Genomic DNA, 17171 nt, shown 5'->3' with positions numbered 1-17171 from the left:
ACTTCTAAGAGCTAACACCTAACTCCTTGGAATGCCTTGCTAGAAAACAGTATTTCTGTATATCTGGGTTATTGGACTAGACCAGATAGCGTACGATAACAATGTGATTTTATGGTGAATGCCTGTTTTTATTCACATGAGTCCTGGATTAGACTTGACGTCTTGGAGAGGCTGGAGACTCAGTCGCTAAGAGTCTGTTACACAAATACTCCATGCCTGTGTTACTGCTCCAATAAGAACCCGAGACACAAAGGCACAGATGAATTTCCCTAAATTACAAATACTTTGCGTTGTGACATATTAGTGCTAAGAGAATTAAGCATACTCCATATTATCTCCACTAGGAGAGGACAACTGGTGCCCTACAAGCCTTTTCCTTTGCTGACTTTAATCTGTATCCCTTCCCTGTAATCTGCCACAACTCTGAGTATAACAGCTTTACCGCGCTCTGTATTTCTAAAAAATCATCAGAGCCAAGGGTTATTTGGGGAACTCCCCCAACACAAAGCACAGGAAGAGACTTTTGTGATCTTGGGTTAGTAACATGAGAATAAAAGCAGGAGCCTTAAAGAAAAAAAAATTGATAAATTAGACTCCATCAACATTTAAAATCTTTTTGCTTCAAAAGATAACATTAAGAAAATGGAAAGACAAACCACAGAAGGAAAGAAAATATTTGCAATTGTATATCAGAATACAGAAATAATTTTTATAACTCAGTAACAAGAAGACAAACAAAGATGGGCAAACAATTTGAAGAGATATTTCATTTTTAGAGAAGGACAAGTTGCTATTAAGTGCAGGAAAAAAATGTTCACCATTTGTCATAAGAAAACTCAAATTAAAAATGCAATGAGATACTATTGAGCATAATGTAAAAGACTATACCAAGTTTCAGTAAGGATTTGGAGAAACTAAAATCATAACACATTCTAAATGTAAATGTAAAATGATACATTATTTATAATATCCCCAGAAGGGAATAATACAAGTGTCCTTTAACTGGTGTTGGATCAACAAAGGTAGTATATCCACACAATAAAATACTATTTAGCAATAAAAAGGAGCAAAATACCTACACATGCTACAACATGGATGAACCTCAAAAACATTATGCTAAGTAAAAAGAGCCAGATGCAAAAGACTGTATATTATATGATTTATTTTATACGAAATGTCAGGGAAGGGCAAATTTATAGACACAAAGCAGATCAATGGTTGCCTGGGGCTGGAAATGCAAGTGACAGTTATTGGCAAAGAGACTTCTTTGAGGAGATGGAAATGGCCTACCATCGGTGGTGGCTGCACAACTCTATGTTACCAAAAAATCATTTAATTGTACACTTACAATGGGTGAATTTTACAGTTTAGAATATTATACCTCAAATAAACTGTGAGAAAAACCTCATAGAAAAAGACAGAAAAACAAACAACAAATAACTTACATAGGAACGTAAGAAAGAGATAGGTGTTTTGCTACAAATAAAACGAAAAACATAAGAAGGATAGGGAGTATAGGGGAGGAAGGTAGAAAATTTGCAGTATCATATAGGGTGAGCAGGGTAAGTCTCACAGATAAAGGAGTTAGCCGAGATGACTTCTGGTAGAAGAACTTGCCAGCCCACGGGAAGAGCATGAGCAAAGCTCTATGTCAGGAGCATACCCTCAAGTTTGAGGAATAGTGAAGAAGCTGATGTGGCTGGAAGGAGAAGACTGGTAAACAAAGAACTCAGTTAAATAATGGGAGCAAGGATAAACAAATGCAGGGCCTTGTTACCCACTGTAAATTTTTTATTTTAAGGAAAAATGGAGAGCCACCGGAAGCTTTTTAACCGAGTGGCATAATCAGATGTACGACTTCAAAGGGTGACTCTGGATGTTATGCTGACAATAAATTTTAGGTATGAAAGAGTAGAAACATGGAGGCCAATTAAGTGTGTATTTTGATAATCCTGTTAATAAGTTATGGTGGCTTGAACCAAGGGGGTAGGAGCTTGAGGGGGGTGGTGGGGAACAAAATATGGGGAAAGGTATTTTGGCATCAATTTTTCTCTTTTTAAAAAGTTAACTCAGAATTTCATAAAAATTAGAAGAGAATACATCAAAATATTAATAGTATTTCTCTGATGAAGTCATTGATAATTTTGCGTTTCTGCATTTTCCAATTCGCTAGCCACGTGTGTGCACTATTTCTGTAAAGCAGAAAAAGAAGTGTTTCAAAATCCAGTTCACTAGAACATGATAATAATGCAAACAAACTTTCTGTTTTGCCAAACTTTTAAGTCAAAATGGTTACATATGTGAAGCGAATGGTGATAAATGGTAATGTTAGCAATACGGAGAGTAGTTAAAGAAGCAACAGGTAATGTTTCCTGACCACAGAGCAGTGAATTCACTTTCCCATGAACATGCAGTAGCATTATTACCAAGTAACCTTCCTGACATTACAGGACTCTCCAGTGTATATCTCTATGTCTAATTATTTTAACTGATAATAAGTACAGTTCTAATCATAATAAACATAACCTGTATCAATCAGGAAAGTCAAGGTTATGCTCATATGACGAATAGTCTCAAAGTCTTAGAGATTTAAACAATAAAGGTATACTTCTTATTACACTACTTGTCCACTACAGTTGGAGGAAGGCAAGTTATCTAATAATTGCAGTCATTTAGGAACCTAAAATGTCCAAGGCTCCATGTTGACATGATCTACCATGATAAAATGTGTTAAATCATGAACTGGTTCGTAAAACGCTTCCCTCCAAATGATATACATTACTTCTATTCTTATTCCATTGGCTAACGAAAGGCCTGTGGCTATAAAAATCAGGAATTGCAATCCTATGAGGTACTCCAAAGGGAAAATGAGAATAAATGAACGCTAGTTTTTTTTTTTTATATATATTCTTCAAATTTGTTCCTTGGTGATAAACTATTCTTTCAAAGAATTGAACATGATATGATGACACAGGTCAAGTTATCTACAATTATAATTATTCACGAACTGGCTTACCTACTGCTTTAATCTGGGATTTGTGATGGTAATTATGTTATCTCCTAACACAGATCTCTAAAGTCGGCTACATGTTCCATAAAGTATTATCAGATGTGAGATAAGAGAAGAAAATATGAGCTTCAATTCATGTTCATTTCTACATAAAATAAGAAAATTAAGCTCTACTACTAGTTAATGTAAATGTTTTCTGAAATTTAATTTTAGCTTTTTTCAAGTTTTATTTATTTAAGTAATCTCTATAGCCAACATGGAGCTTGAACTCGCAACTTGAGACCATGAGTTGCATGCTTTTCCACTTGAGCCAGCCAGGCATCCCTGTAATATTTAATTTCAAACTTACTAATAATTACTACTAAGAAATCCTAATTTATTCCTACATCAGAGGGTCACATGGCATATATAGTTTACATTATACTGAATCAGATTGGGAATTCCAAAAAATGAGCGCTAAAAGAATTGTTCTAATCAAGAAAAAAGAATCTTTGTTCACCTTTGGTGAGAATGCAAACTGGTGCAGCCACGGTGGAAAACAGTGTGGAGGGTCCTCAAAAAGTTTAAAATAGAACTACCCTATGATCCAGTAATTGCACTACTGGGTATTAAGCTAAAGAATACAAAAACACTTACTTGAAGTGTTGTATATGCAGCCCTATGTTTAAAGCAGCATTATTTACAATGGCCAAGCTATGGAAACAGCCCAAGTGTCCATCAATAGATGAATATGGTAGAGAGAGGCAAAATGGTGCTAGAGCAGGGTTCCTCCTTTCATCTGATCCCCCAAATTTAGCTAGATAACTTTTAAACAAGATGTGGTATATATACAATGGGATACTATTCAGATTTCAAGAATGAAATCTTGCCATTTGCAACAACGTGGATGGATCTAGAGAGTATAACACTAAGTGAAATAAGTCAATCAGAGAAAGGCAAATACCGTATGATTTCACTCACATGTGGAATTTAAGAAACAGAACAAATGAACAAAGGGGAAAAAAAGAGAGACAGAGAGACAAACCAAAAAACAGACTCTTAACTCTAGAGAACAAAACTGATGGTTATCAGAAGGGAGGTGGGTGGGGGGATGGGTGAAATAGGTGATGGGGATTAAGAGCACACTTATCTTGATGAACACTGAGTAATATAGGAAACTGTTGAATCACTATATGGTACACCTGAAACTAATATAACATTGTATGTTAACTATACTGGAATTAAATTTTTATTTTATTTTTTTTATTTGTTTATGATAGAGAGAGATAGAGAGAGGCAGAGACACAGGCAGAGGGAGAAGCAGGATCTATGCACCAGGAGCCCGACGTGGGATTCGATCCCGGTCCCCAGGATCGCGCCCTGGGCCAAAGGCAGGCGCCAAACAGCTGCGCCACCCAGGGATCCCTGGAATTAAAATTTTAAAAAAATTGTCCTAACCATTCATTTACTTGCATTACTTCCATACAATGAATTTTATATGCATCAAGTTAAGTTGATTTAAGAATTGTTATAACCTGATTTTAACGACGCTCTCACAAAATAGACAATAACTTTGCAAGATGCTCACAAAGACACTTGAGAGTTGAAGACTGCAGAGCCTACCAAGAAGAAAATGGCAGAGTGACACATCTATTCCTAGTACAAACCTGTCATCAGCTTCATACAGTTGCTATCTAAAGAAACTGCCAAAATCAGATTTATGAAGATTATTTCACATATAGATTGATAGCCACCAACCTGAGGAAAATCTGCTCTAAGTATGTATGATATATTCTGCATATTGTCAATTTGATCCTCACTTTATTCTCTTACAATTTTTATTACTGTGTGTGTTTTGGAATGGCCATCAATAGCAATAAAGAAATACATATAATAAGGATACGTGCTCATTTTTTTTTTTAACTGATGAAGTTTATGATCAAATAAAGTCCTGATCAATTAGGTCACAGATGGGGCATTCCAGCCGTGAGCTCCCTCTGCAGCCAAAACTGGTTTTTCAATTCTCTGCTTGAAATTGCTGCTTGGATAAATACCAGATATTTCTATTTCATGTGACCAATAAAGAACTGCTGTATCCAGCATGGAAGGTCCTTTCCCCTGGTCTCCACAACCACTCTGTCGAATGCACATCTATCTTCTCTTATCACTTTCCTTTCTGCTTTCTTCTATATGTTGGGGGTGACAGGAGTAATTTTCTCTTCCTCAGACAGATCAAGCTCTTTTTGGTCTCTAGATGTTTACATGAGCTTTTCACTCATAAGTCTGGAACCTCATCTCCCAGATCTGTTCTTGGCTAATTGCTTCTCAACACCGAGCCTCTGCTCCTAAATCAGCTGTGTAGAGTGGCCTTCCCTGACCACCTTATATACAGCCCCCCCCCCGCCCCCCGCTTCCTCACCCTGCAGAAGGTTAGGGATAGCCAGGGCCTTCAGAGCCTGCAGAACCGGTGCCTCCCCACGTCCTCAGCCACATCTCCCAGCATCCTCCCCTCGTTGCTCTGCTTCATTTTCACTGGCTTCCTCAGAGTTTCTCAATTAGATGAAGAAAGCCGTTATGTGGTTTACGTGTGCTCAGTCTCTGCAGAAATGTTCTCCCAGATATGTGCAAGGGCTCATTTCCTCAGTTTACTCTGGTCCCTGCTCAAATTTCATCTCATCAGAGATACCTGCCTTAATCACTCTACCAAAAAAAAAAAAAAAAAATCCCTTCTGTCCCCCTCAGTTTACTTTCTATTTACTTAGTCTTTCATGGCCCTTGTATATATTTTAAATCTTGCATTTGTTTGTCATTTGTCCCATTCACTGGAATAGAGGCTCCAATAGGATAGGGGCTTTGTGTTTTTCCCCACTAAAATTCACATTATATGTTGATGCATATTGCTCAACTGATTCCTAGAAAGTCTATAATGGTTTACATACCCACTGATCATGCCTTCTCTCATTTCTGTACATTCATGACTTCAGGTTTTGTGAATCTTTTTAATATCTGTGATCCAGGAGGATTAATAATGATTTATTACTTATTTGCATTTATAAAAAATTAATAAATAATAATATATTTATATTATTATATAATTTATAATAATAAATTAATAAATTCAAAATGTTTATATGATTTCTAGCATGTGAATTGTCTTTTATATATTTCTCCCATTTTAAAATTTTTATTCTTTTATATTTATTGTTATTAATGATTTTATGCACATTTATATATTTTTTAATAAGAAAGTTTTCTACTCTACAAGTTCAATTTTTCATTTTTTTAAAAACCCCTAGTTAAATATATTCTTCTACGGTTTCTCTGAGTGTTTTTATTGCTAATATTTTAACTTTTAATGTTTTTTCTCCATATTTAATTTATGTATGTACATGTAACAGCAATGGAATTCAAATTAGTTTTATTTTATTTTTTTAGAAATTGTTGATCAGTGTTCCTCATTATATACCAACATTATGGTAATCATAATAATGGTTAGGATTTCCTATAAGATTTCTACAGGCCCGTCATTTTGCTAAATATTTTACATACAACAGCTTAATTAATCTACATATCAATCTCCAGGGTTATGATGAAGCCTATTTTTCTTAAGAGAGGGACGTAGCAAATGTCAAATGCTGTAAGTTGACCATGAAATCATCTCTCATTTTGAACAGCTAGGAGGTACAATCTTGAGCTTTAATCCACAGTTTTATGTTTCATATCAGTAAGGCCATTTATAAGTTCTTGAGCAACATGTTATTAGAGTATCATCCTGCCTATTATTCCTGTGTTAAGTTGGGAGCATTCAAACCAGTAAGAGTGAACTGCATGTCAGCCTTTCTCAATTTCCCTCAAACCTTCCTTCCCCCCAAATCTCCTCTCATGGAGTCATGACCACAAGATGGGCAAAATCTGGTTCTATTTTCTATACTATTAGCAGAAGCAAAAAGAAGATAAAGAATATGTTTCAAAAAAAAAAAAAGAATATATTTCCTTGCACTAAAAACAAAAGACACTAAAATATTCAAAGTAGATGCTTAGAAAAAGATAGTTCACAAGAAAACTAGAGAGGTAATAATATTATCCAACAAAATAGAACTTAAAAAAATATAAGAAAAAAAGATGATAAAAATAGGGTCAGAATATATAACCCTCATTAACATGAAACAACTCAACTTCAAAAACAAAAGACAGAAATGAGGAATAAACTAGATAAGTGAACAACTGTTGAAGGATTTCTTTTATATAATCCTCTCAGCAAATGATAGGTAAAGCGGATGAAAAATAAGCAGTGAAAGCGAGATTGGGACAAAACAATTAAAAACTCAAGCTACTTGGTATATATGGAGCAATCTTATACCAAACAACAAAACATATGCTTTCGTTTAGCACATGTGAAATACTTCCAAAGTAGGATATATTTCATACGATAAAGTAACGGAAGCCTTCATCAATTCCAAAAAACCCCCAACATAATACAGACTATTGCTTTCTAACAACATACAATAAAATTACTAATTAAAAGCAAAAGAATACCTAAAGAAAATCCCATAGTATCAGTAAATAGATAAAATAGTCATTAGATTGAAAAGGAATAAACTGTACTATGAACCTCATAATAGAACACTACCTGACAAAAATCACTAGAAACATTTAAAGAAGTACTTAGAAGAAAAATTACAGTTTTAAAGTATAATCAAGAGAATCAAGAAATGTTCTAAAATGACTACTGATTCAACCTAGGATACTAGACATAATAAGCAAGGGAACAAACAGAAAAATGAAAGAAAATAATGAAAATCAAGTCAGGAATCAATGAAAAAAGCAAAAAAGGAGGGCATATTAACAAAATCAAATTCCGATTTTCCTCCCAAAAAATTCTGTAGTCAGTCAGTAGTTCTTACAGGAGAATTCGTCTAAATTTTAAGGAAGAATTTAAGCCTTTTTTTTTGTTTTTGCAAATTACCCATTAAATAGAAAACAACAAAAATCTCTATAGCTATTTTTGGGAAGCTAGTGTTGCCTCAAATTGAAAACAGATGAATTTATTGGCTCATTTCAAATATGAGGGGCTCCTGGGTGGCTCAGTGGTTGGATGTCTGCCTTTGGCTCAGGTCATGATCCTGGGGTCCTGGAATCGATTCCCGCATCAGGCTCCCTGCAGAGATCCTGCTTCTCCCTCTGTCTGTGTCTCTGCTTCTCTGTCTCTCATGAATAAATAAATTAAATCTTAAAAAAAAAACCCACCAAATATTATTAAATGCAAAAATCTTAAATACATTATCAAACTTCTACACTGTATTTTGAAAATGTATATATAACATGAAAGGATTCTTCAACTCAAAAATTCTTTTTTTAAAAAGATTTATATATTTAGTTTTTAGAGAGAGAGAGAGTGCAGATGTAGGAGTGTGCAAGTGACAGGGCAGGGGCAGAGAGAGAATATCTTCCAGTAGACCCCTGACTGACTCGTTTCGAGAACTCTGAGCTCATGACCTGAGTCAAAACCAAGAGTCGGACACTTAACTGACTGAGCCACTTAAGCGCCCCTCAACTCAAAAATTCTTTAAAGGTAATGTACATTAACAGACTAAAAAAAATCAAAGTACATTATTATCTTAATCAACGAGGGAAAAATTGAGTTCAATACCTATTTATTATGAAAACACCTAGAAAGTAGGAATGAATGAAAACCTTCTTAATTTAGTGGAGGTTAAATACCGATTTAAGAATATCACACTTAAAGAATTTTTTTAAAAAGATTTTATTTATTTATTCACGAGAGACACAGAGAGAGAAGCAGAGACATAGGCAGAGGGAGAAGCGGGCTCCATGCAGGGAGCCTAATGTGGGACTGGATCCCAGAACTCTGGAATCACGCCCTGAGCTGAAAGGAATTTTTGATGCATTTCCTTTATGATTAGGAATTAGACAAGGATTTCCATTACTGCTTGTATAGCACTGGAGGCCAGGCCTACACTATAAAGATAGGGAAGAAAAAGTTGTAAACATAGTAGGAAAGAGATGCAACTCTTGAAACTTTCTAATATCAATATCTATTGGTTATAGGAAACCAATGAAATAAAAAACGTAAGCTATTATAATTAGTAAGAGTTCATCAGCATTGTTGATATTTACTTGCATTCCTCTACCTCAGTGATACCCAATGAGAAAACAGAAGAAAGACAACTGTAGCTATATATATATATATATATATATATATATATATATATGTGTGTGTGTGTGTGTGTGTGTGTGTGTGTGTGTGTGCATTCTAGGAACTAGTCTAGGAGACATTTTATTGAACTTTAGTATCTAGTCTAGAAGATAGGTTTTCTGTTTTTGTTTTAATGAGAGAAAAACTATGCTCATAGATAAGAAACCTTACTGTTTAAAAATCTGAAGTCATAATTAAAAAGATCTCTATGTTATAAATACCAGCTTGGAATGGTTTCATTTGGAAGTCTACTAAATATTTAAATGAGAAGTAACTCTAAATTCGCATATTTTTATAAGAATATGACTTTAGAAGAAAAAGACTCTAGCCATAAAGTTATATTAAGTTCAACATAACTCAGTACAAAAATATGGCTAGGACATTAGAAGAAATAAAAATTATATGCCAATTTCATTCCCTAAGAGAGATACAAAATCTTAAAAGAATAAGAATTAGTAAACCATATTTAGTGATCCCAAATTGGTTCTATTCCATAGGGAAAAGGCTTATTCAGCATTTTAAAAATCAATCAGGGGATCCCTGGGTGGCGCAGCGGTTTGGCGCCTGCCTTTGGCCCAGGGCGCGATCCTGGAGACCCAGGATCAAATCCCACATCGGGCTCCCGGTGCATGGAGCCTGCTTCTCCCTCTGCCTGTATCTCTGCCTCTCTCTCTCTCTCTCTCTGTGACTATCATAAATAAAAAAAAAATTAAAAAAAAATAAAAATCAATCAATATGAAAAAATATAATCATCACAAAAGTCACAGAAAGAATAAGTGATAAACATACATTCATGATTTTAAAAAATCTATTTTTAGAAAGTTAGAAATTTCTTTAACTTAAAACAAACATACTTCAAAATGAATTATTGAAATCTTCTCTCTGGTTGTGAATGAGATAGGGAGGCCTTTTATCATTACTCCTATTCAGTACTATAGTAGAAGCACTAGTCAGTTTTTTTACTGAAGAAAAAAATACAATAATTGGAAAGAATAAATGAGATCCATCAATATTCATATAGCACATGAATGCATACATAACAAATACAAAATAATCTAAAGATATTATTTTTAGAATTCAACAAAAACAACAAAGAAAATGAAAGTTTCAAAAGGTACTATTTATAATGGAATGAAAAAAAAATTAAATTAAGAAAAAAGGAAGTACAAGAACGCCACACAAGAAAAGCCATAAAATGAAGAGATCTGTATAATAACTAGGTAGCTATCTCAGATTTATGGATCAGAAGACTTGATGTAAAGTGATGCTAATTCTCTCTAAACCAAGAGCAAAATGCCAAAAGAACTTTTATGAAAGTTCATAAGTTAATTCTAAAATGTATATGAAAATTCAAACTTCCCAACTTGAGGGAGAATAGTAAATTGGAAGAACTTATTCTACAGTGTAATTCTCAAATTTGGCTGCATGTTATAATCATCAGGGAGATTTTTCAAAACCTGCTGGTGATACCTTATCTCTTACATAATTAAATCCTTATCTTTGAGGAGAGACCCAGCATCAATATTTTTTATATTTCCCAGGTGTTTCATGTGCAACCAAGTTTTAGAACCACAGCTTTTGCAGCATCATCATTATCATATCATTATCATATATAATATAAATTGTATATTGTTCCAAACCTGTATTAATTAAGAAGGTAAAATTAATGTAAGGATAGTAATTAGTTGAATGGACAGAATAGAATGGAAAGAGACCCACACATGTATGGACACTGTCTATTACTAATGTAATGCAGTAAGGCAGTAGGAAAAAGGTAGTTTTTCAGTCAAAGTTACTTCACCAATTGGTTCCATAGAAGAAAAAAAATAAACCCTGATCTCAACAACAACAACAACAAAAAAATCAATTCTGGTAGACTGCAGATCTCTACCAATGGAGTAGATGCTAAAAGAATATCTTTATGAATTTAGGATAAAGAAGATCTCTTTGACAACCCACAAAAAGGAAAATAGTTATAAATTAACTACACTAACACTAAAATTTAAAACTTCCATCATCAAAAGTTGCCATTTAAAAAATGAAATGTCAGTCTAGAAGAGAGGATATGTGCAATATAAGTAACTGACAAAAGATCAGTACTATACACATACACACACACACACATATATATAGTCTAATCTATAATAAGAATTTATAAAACCCAATAAAGAAATTAGCAAGAGACACGAACAATCTCTTCATAAAATAGCATTTCTGGGGCTCCTGGCTCAGTCAGTAGAGCATGTGACTCCTGATATTGAATTTGTGAGTTTGAGTCCCATGCTGTGTTTGGAGATTACATAAAAATAAAATCCTTAAAAAATAAATAAAGTAGCATTTCCAAAAGGCCAATAAACACAGAAAAGGTGCCCAACCCCATTAATCACCAGGGAGATGCAAACTAAAACCACGAGCAAACCATTATACTCCAACCAGAATAACTGCAATTATGAAGACTGATAACATCAAGTACTGCCAAAGACATGGATCAATTGGGATAACTACTTTGAAAACTTGTTTAACATTATCTATCAAGGCTGAACATACATGTACCACATGACATGGCAATTCCACTTATTTATATACCCAACTAAATGCACAGAAATGTGAACATACGTGTATATACGTGTGAACATACTCGTACAAGAATGTTCCTGACAACGTTACTAGGAACAGCTCCAAACTGGAAATAATCCAAATGCCCATTAGCAATAGGATGGATAAATAAATTGTGATATAGTTAACCAAGAGACTATTATACACACTGAAAGGAATAAGCTATATAGAACATCGTGGATTGGGATCCCTGGGTGGCGCAGCGGTTTGGCGCCTGTCTTTGGCCCAGGGCGCGATCCTGGAGACCCGGGATCGAATCCCACGTCGGGCTCCCGGTGCATGGAGCCTGCTTCTCCCTCTGCCTGTGTCTCTGCCCCTCTCTCTCTCTCTCTCTCTGTGACTATAATAAATAAATAAAAAAAATTTAAAAAAAAAAAAGAACATCGTGGATTAATTTTACAAAGGTAATGTTGAACATATATGCCAACCCAAAAAGAATACATACTATCATTTTTCTTTTTTTAAAAAGATTTTATTTATTTATTCATGAGAAAGAGAGAGGCAGAGACACAGGCAGAGGGAGAAGCAGGCTCCATGCAGGGAGCCTGACACGGGACTCGATCCCGGGTCTCCAGGATCACACCCTGGGCTGAAGGCAGCACTAAATCGCTGAGCCACCTGGGCTGCCTCATTTTTCATTTATATAAAGTTCATAAATGGACAAAAGTCAGGATAATGGTTACTTTTGGGGAAGCTGGTGGATAATAATTGAGAAAGGGCACAAACTAGGGCTTTCAGAATAATATTTGTAATTTTCTATTTTGTGACTTGTGACATATAAATGTGTTTATTTTGTGAAAATTCATCAAGATGTACACTCCTGTCTCTTAATTGAAGTATAACATAGTAGTAAAGTATTAAAGAATGAAGATGATCAGAAAGACATGGAAAGACATGCTATGTTCTTTTGTAAGGCAACATAAAAATGCCAAATCTTCTCAAGTTAATCTATAAACTCATTACAATCTGATGCAAAATCTAGTAGGATTTCTTCTTTTTTAAAAAATTTTTATTTATTTATTCATGAGATACACAGAGAGAGAGAGGCAGAGACACAGGTAGAGGGAGAAGCAGGTTCCATGCAGGGAGCCCAATGTGGGACTTGATCCTAGGACCCTGGGGTTATGCCCTGAGCCTAAGGCAGACTTCAACCGCTGAGCCACCCAGGCATCCCTCTTCTAGGATTTCTTAAGTAACAAATTAATTTCTTTGAAAACTGATTAAAAGGTCTATGAATAGCTAAGTCGATTTAGAAAAAAGGAGTAAAAAACAAGGGGCTGGTCTATACATGAAATATATTTTAACATTTAGCCCAGAACCAGCATTATACTCACAGGGTGATTTGGGCACAACTAAAAAAAAAAAAAATAGAGCAGTGGAATAGGAGAAATATTTCAGAGACAGACTAGTCCAGATGTGAGTACAAAATAAGATTTAAAGTAGCAACACAAAACAATTGGGGAAGGATGACTAGCTTAGTAAATGGTCCTGGGAAATCAGGTTTTTTTATATGGAAAAATCTAAAATTGGATCCCTCTACCTTGCATCATGAAGCATCCTCCAAGTGGGTTAAAGACTAAGTGAGAAGTAAAGTTTATATACAGTAATAAAAAATATCTTTGTAATTTCATATGCAAAGCTTCAAAAGCACAAACCATGAGATAAAAATGATTTGGGGCTTGCTTAGGAACAAAGATAGATTTCATAATATTGTATAGATTTCAAAATATTTCACATAATTTACAAATGAATTAAACAAAACTCTGCATTAAGCTGATGATGACAGCAGGTGAGTGTGTGTGTGTGTGTGTGTGTGTGTGTCTGAACCAGATGTGACAGTTGTCAATCTTTATTTCATAATATAATATAATATCTAAAACATTACTTTGTCTATGAATGGGAAAGATTTGCCTACCAACAGCTCTTTGACTTAATTTCCCAGTAGTTCTTCTGGATCTAATTCTACCACTATTGTGACCAGAAACGTATTTTCCTAGAAAATAACTCTTTGTCTTGCGTGTATTCAAACTCACTCCTTAAAGATGCGAGGGTATATTTTGTAGGTTTTATCATTCTCTTACTTACTGAATTTACATAGTAAGTCACATCAAAACACACTAACTCATTATTCGAGAATCTTAATTGAACTCTGAATTTTCAACATAGATTCTTAAAAATTATCTTGTGATTGGTAGACACTAATTTTTATACCTTCAAATAAGAACATCATTATTTAAGGAATTAGGATTTAGGCCACTACAGAAAAAGTGAGAGAAACATTGGTATAAGCAACATTGTGAAGTGATTAAGAGGCTGGTTAGTTTTTCTTCCTAAGCATTGTGTTTTTAATAATTGCTTTAAAAAGATCACTAAATTTTATTTTTTATATTTTGGAAACATAAACATGAATAGTAACTTTCCACTCCTGGAGTAATCACTCATTTCAAAGAAGAGACAAATAATCCACCATTCATGATAGACTGTTTGAAGGCCTACAAAAAAACCCTCAAAAACCTTCACTCAATTCCTTTTCCCTACCTACCCCAGAATCCTATCTCGCTTCTTCTCTGGAGCACTCTTGGATCGTAACCCTTCGTCAGTTAATTACTTCCTCTCTTGGGTGATGATGACCTTTCTTCCCATGGAACTCATATATTTTCTATTAAAATTTCCCACCTCCAGATCCCAAGAGTGCAAGCCTTCTAAGCACTTTCTTGCCAGCCAAGAGATGGGAGGGTGCTTACCTTCAAAATAGATGCCTGACTGGACTTCTAGGACTCTTGGCAGGGTCCTGAGGTCGAGGGAGTGAACGAACTCTTCCAAGGACAATGCCATTGCTCTGGCTTAGGTCTTGTGCAGACCTGGCACTTACAGAAGCTTCTGGCGTCGGGGGGTCACTTGTTGGCAGGTGTCCTGGCTTATCATTCCTCTTTCAGGCAGGTGAGGATGTCACGCTTGAGTCCAACTGGGGTGGAGTAGTTCGATGTGGGGAGGACTGTGAGGAGGGAGGAGGAGGCAGGGGACAAAAGGTGTGATAGCTCTTTTTGTTCTCATTGTGGCTTCATTTCCTTCTGACACTGAAGCAGAACAGGATGGGGGGGGGGGGGAACGTGGTAAGCACGTCTGAACAGACAATGCCAAAAAAAAAACAAAAAAAAAAAACGAGAGTTGATACAAAGCTCCCTCTGTGTGTGGCGAGGCCAGGTGTGCATGCACAGCACGGGCCACACTGTTTGGAGGTGGGGCTGCTTGTGGCTGTTGAACCAGGAAAGAACAGGAGAACAGGCCTGGAGGCTCATCTCCAAAATGGCACCATGTTCATTCCTGATGTCTTTAGCTCATTTCCAAAGTCTGGCTTTGCGCCTTATTTGCATACTCTCAGTGCTTTCATATTAAATTTGGTTACAAAAGTGCCTTGTGTCAGCTCTTTTGAGAAATCTGATACTCTGAGGAGAGAGGATCGAAACCACTTTTTATTCTTCTGCATTAGAAATATTGCTGAATCTTAAAGGAGGTGGGGGAAGGGCACAATATGCAAAGTGATGCAGTAAATTAATCCGGCAAATTAACATGAATTTAGTGATCACTGCAGTATAGTGAAAGTGTCTGAATCTGTTGTAAGGAAACTGGGTTTCCTGGATCTAGCTCCGCTTTTGGTGTACACACCAAGGTGATTTCAGCCTTGTCTTCTCGGTTCTTCATTTGGGTCAATGATTAAATGAAAAGAAAAACAAAAGGAGAAGGAGTCCAATGAATCCAACGATTTGTTCCCAGGCTGAAATTCTGCACGTCTGATTCTGTGGCCCAAATTTTCGGGAGAGGAAAATGCCCAAAGTCAAAGGAAGCAAGAGAAGCCTCGTTGAAACAGATCTCAAAGATCTCCTCCCTCTTGGCCCTTTGCCTTTAGCTGAAACAACGGGTGAGACCTAGTGTAGACAACTCAAGCTGCTATTTTCCAAGCCTCTTTAGGGACGACTAAAGGAAGACTAGTTGGTAGGGATACAAGTGAAAGATGCCAAAAAGCTGCACATTCTCCTTATAAATTGGACTCCTGGCTCTCGGTTGAGCAGCTGTCGCAGCCTCAGGCTGCAGGGAGGATACCCAGACAGACGGGGTCAGGGCTCCCCAAGCTCCACCGTATCCTTCACACAAATGACCAAGAGATAAAAACACAGCCCTATGTTGGTACAGAGCTTGCAAGACACTTTCAGCTCTTATGATCATATTTGACATTTGCAGTAAGCTGCGTGGCTTCATTTCTTTCTTGGAGAAATAGGAATTTACTTACAGGGTCATGTTAATGGTTTTTCACTAGTAGCTTCCTAATCCCTCACTTGCAACTATTTTGTCCCCCAGAACTCCTCAAACTCGATCAGTGTGCCTCCCGAGCTCAGGCTCTTCAAATTGGCTGCAAATACTGTTTACAGCCTAACAGCACATCTCGCACCATAGAACAGGTTTAAGAAAGGCTGCTGGGTGTGGTCTGGTCCTTAAAAATCATACATCCTTTGGAACTGGTGTTATGAGAAATTTCATTTCATACCTACTCCACTTGCTTCACTTGACCTCACTTGCTTTTTTTTTTTTTTTAATTTTCCCAAGTCAACATTCTTTTCTACCAGCCAGTAAAGCTTTTTTTTTTTTTTTTTTTTTTTTTTTTTAAATCACCAATATCTTACCATTCTCTATGCTACCCCTGCTTCTGGTCTTTCAACACATGACCCTTGGTTTCTGTTACAAACCAATTCTCTTAAATTATAAATCTTAGTTAATGATGCTAACATTCTCTCAGTTTCCCAAACCTGAAGGCTACATCATGGGAGAGGCCATTTCTGGCCTCCAAATCCCTCAAGCCCTATACTCGGTCTCACTCATTCTGCTCTTGTTCAGTATCTCCACTGTTACTACTTTATTTTTTATTTATTTATTTATTTATTTATTTATTTATTTATTTATTTTTCTGCTGTTACTACTTTAGTCTAGATGGAAATCACTTCTAACCTGGTAAGCAAGGAAATCCTGACCAGAACAGCCAAGACAAAACTGACAAAGTATGAAAAGGTACTTGATTCACCAGGTGGTAAAATAGATGGCTAAAGCTGAACTTAAATAAAATCTTAAAAAAAAAAAAATCTGGTTTAGACAGAGGAATCTTTAGCAAGGTCACGTTGGATGGCTTATCATTAGTAACTGACTCAGTTGGGATCCCTGGGTGGCTCAGCAGTTTAGCGCCTGCCTTCAGCCCAGGGCGTGATCCTGGAGTCCTGGGATCGAGTCCCAAATCAGGCTCCCTGCATGGAGCCTGCTTCTCCCTCTGCCTGTGTCTCTGCCTCTCTCTATGTCTCTCAT

General features: G+C 36.0%; 1 protein-coding gene across 1 annotated transcript in view; it reads right to left on the bottom strand.

Annotated features, from left to right (window-relative positions):
- Window positions 1–14872, bottom strand: part of THEMIS (thymocyte selection associated) — a 174523-nt gene extending 159651 nt beyond the window's left edge. The window contains exon 1 of the mRNA XM_026013424.2: window positions 14567–14872. Within this exon, the coding sequence (XP_025869209.2) occupies window positions 14567–14657 (91 nt within the window). The 5' untranslated portion in view covers window positions 14658–14872. The remainder of the gene's footprint in view (window positions 1–14566) is intronic.
- Between the last annotated feature and the right edge of the window lie 2299 nt (window positions 14873–17171).

Source organism: Vulpes vulpes, chromosome 1 (genome assembly GCF_048418805.1).
Source record: "Vulpes vulpes isolate BD-2025 chromosome 1, VulVul3, whole genome shotgun sequence".
In the NCBI taxonomy this organism is placed as follows: Eukaryota; Metazoa; Chordata; class Mammalia; order Carnivora; family Canidae; genus Vulpes; species Vulpes vulpes.
This window is presented reverse-complemented; position numbering and strand designations above follow the sequence as displayed.